At 52.4% G+C, this 3,169-nt stretch overlaps 1 protein-coding gene across 7 annotated transcripts in view; it reads left to right on the top strand.

Annotated features, from left to right (window-relative positions):
- LOC107267173 (uncharacterized protein CG43867) overlaps positions 1 to 3,169 on the top strand; it is a 55,246-nt gene that overhangs the window by 5,912 nt on the left and 46,165 nt on the right. For all 7 annotated transcript variants that reach the window (XM_025084424.1, XM_015738504.2, XM_015738505.2 and 4 more), the window contains exon 2: positions 679 to 1,736. In XM_025084424.1, coding sequence (XP_024940192.1) covers positions 873 to 1,736 — 864 coding nt within the window. In that variant the 5' untranslated portion in view covers positions 679 to 872. The remainder of the gene's footprint in view (positions 1 to 678; positions 1,737 to 3,169) is intronic.

Here is a 3,169-nt window from a genome sequence, read left to right as displayed (position 1 = left end):
CCCCCTCCTTTTTATTTTTATTCTCTGGTACATCCGTTAACTCTGTGCTCGTCTCGGTAATTGCAGAACACAGGATGATATCCACTCGAGTCACCATCCGGTTTTTCATTTGCCCCTTTTTAGTGTCGACCTTAAAATAAACTTAGTAGCCTGCTGCCCTCCGCGCTATACGTTTCTCTTTCGTTCTCTTGGTATACGATCTCTTTCTTTAACTCGTGATTCTTTCAATCGTGACCCTTTGAAAGTTCTCTCTCTCTCTCTCTCTCTCTCTCCCCCTCTCTGTCTCTCTTCAGTACAACCGCTTCGGGAGACAACCCCCCAAAGAGTTGCAGCTTTCAATTTAGTAGCGCAAACACTTCGCGTGAGTTAATATTTCCCTTCCACTTGGTGCCGGGCTGACCCTGTGGCGGTGACTGTCGAGCCGCCGCCGGCAAAACTTACCCCATCTCGACAGCGAGGACTGTCGATATTGCACGGCGCATTCCGAAGTAGTAGCGACTGGCTCGTGGGTCTGGAAGTGCCGACGGATGATAGGAATATACATAGGCTGGCTGTATTTCGCGAAGTGGAGCGAAGGAACGAAATAGAATATAGTCTGTACGGAAATAAAGGCACAGGGAGCGAAGTGCTAGGCGTGGTACTCGAAATTGATAGAAACTCTTGCGCCTCTGCTTTCAGGTCGGAGCCATCCGGGGCAGCGAGAGACGCGCCAGACGCCGGCAAAGTCTCCCTCTAAGGAGAGAGAGTGACGCGACATGGTCGCCCTCTGTCAGAAGGCGGAACGTTTAACGTGATCCGAGAAGAAGGAAGCAGCTCGTGAAGATGTCCATCCAGGTGTCGCGCAACGTGGGACGATCGACGTCGAAGTAAGGATGGACGAGATACGTGGCTCACCGGCCCGTCGGCTCTCCCAGATCCTGGACCCAATCGCCCGTCTCACCTCGGACTTCGGCTCTAACTCTGCGCCCTGCAGTCCACGTCTGGGCACGCGGCACGACTGCGGACAGGATGTACCGAGGGCTACCGCAAGCTCCTCATCCGAGAATGGCCGGATACATCCTGGTCAGGCTGACTCGCCGCGTCTGTATCCCGGTGGACCCGAGAGTCCACGATTGCTACCGAGGAGGGTGCGTCAGGCCCCGACGCCTCCACCGAGACCACACAACAGTCCTGTGCACTTCCGGGACTCGCCGTACGTGAACGTCTCCAATCTCCTATTTCAGAAGGATAAGTCCTTCACGGAGACGGCCAAGAGTGCGGGCTACGTTGAGCTCAAGGACGCCAAGTCCAAGAACAGCCCCTACAACTTCACCTCCGAGTCCAGCGGCCACGTTGAATATGCCGATAAACGCGGCTTCGCAGCGCACACGGACTTTGGGCCTACCAGCTTCGAGAACAAGGCCCACGACATACAGAATCTCAATCGAGGTCGCTCGCCCTTTGACCCAGGACCCTCCTCACGGCAGTTCGAGAGGACACTGTCGCTCTCGGGACGCGCCGAAGTCGCACCCAGTCGACACTTCACTGCGGAAAATCGTCTCTTCGCCGATCGGTCCGAGCAGCACAAAAAGGATAAATTGGACGCCCGACCCGGTTACGGTGCTTCCAAGAGCTTCGACGGCTACTCCGGTACCGCGGAGGAGCTTAACTGGCAGGAAAGGTGCTTGGAACTTCAGCTGGAACTTCACCGTAGTAGAAGTCAGGCCACCAGGGTGCGGGATATGCTTCGTGACAAGGTATGTACCTGATTTCATATGATTCTCTGTAGGTGTCTCTTTAGGGGGAAGTTTCACCCTCTTAGGCATCCTAAGAAATCCACTATCCTGGCTACGAAGTTCGGAAACGATAACCGCACGTAAATTACTGGCTGCACGTGCAGGACAAGCGGAAACGTACCGCACATTCACTTTCGCCGGGCCAAATTTTATTTGACAGCTCGGATGCGTCAGATACCCACCACTAAGAAGTGACGCTGGCTCCGCTTGTACCGTCTACAGGGAGTCCCTTCGTTTAGTATGCGAAGTCACGAGCCACGGTTTAACACGACCACCCTAGATAAGGCACACCGACAGTATGCTATGGGAAGCACCCTTCAAACCGTGCTTTTAAATGGAATTGAATCACTTCCCATAAAGCCGCCTCTGGCAATGCTTAACTCCTTCCTCCAGTCACCGACGTCTTTGTTCCTCGAATTGAGAAGCGTGGCTCCTTATCGTTCCCGGAGCCTACGTTTCGCCAGGACCTACCTTGACTTACGGGTACCTTAGAACTTTGCCCTTTTTATCGATTGACCCTTGTCTCGAATTTCGAAATCTCATGGCTAAGGGGGATATAACTTGTAAAGTCCTTGAGATAGGGTCTTGGATCTGAAAATGATTCTTCTTCGTTCACTTACGGTCGACTTGACGACGTTTTTCATTCTTCCCGCGCACAATGAAAAATACGCAACGGCAACAATGACAATATCATTTTGACGTATCGGATGGTCACGCGTCAGCACGCGTCCAATGCGCCAAATTTCAGCTTTCCCTCGAGTCCCGCGCGGAAGCGACAGAATTTTTGTACCGCTGCTTCGCCGCGTTATTTATCACCGGCATCGAACCATCCCACTAATGCAGACAAACGAGCCGCGAGAAACAAAACGACACGGCCGAAGAAGGTGGGCGACAGCGAAATAAAATGAGAGGGAACGGAAAAGGAAAGAAATACGAGCGGCAAAAGTTATTCCGGCGCTAGAAAATAAAGAACGCCCATATTGCTGTGCTGCAATGAGCCGTGAATTCGGACGGTTCCGTTACGTCCGTTCCATTCGTCCACTCGTTCTCTTCTCTTTGTCTCCGACTTCTCTGCTCTGGGGTTTGGCTGGCTGGTCCGGTTGCCTGGCTGGCACATCCCCTAGTAAAAGGGCTGAATATCATGCACCACCCTTTTTGTTCAGTGGCATAGGGAACAAGTCGCCCCGCTGAAACTAGACAGAAGTCCTCTTGAGCCTCCCCACCACCCTCTCTTGGACGCTGGTTAACTCGCCATACCTAGTCATCTACCGCGTGTCCCTGAAGTTAAATATTCATACATATATATGCGTATAGTATGTATACGTATATATTATAGGCGTACTTACCAGCTGATTTGCATGGATCTTTTACCACCAAGTAGCTGGGTGGTGGGG

The sequence above is a fragment of the Cephus cinctus genome, unplaced genomic scaffold, assembly GCF_000341935.2.
Source record: "Cephus cinctus unplaced genomic scaffold, Ccin1 Ccin1_scaffold0351, whole genome shotgun sequence".
Lineage (NCBI taxonomy): Eukaryota > Metazoa > Arthropoda > Insecta > Hymenoptera > Cephidae > Cephus > Cephus cinctus.
The sequence above is the reverse complement of the archived record's forward strand: the minus strand, read 5'-3'. Positions and strand labels throughout refer to the sequence as shown.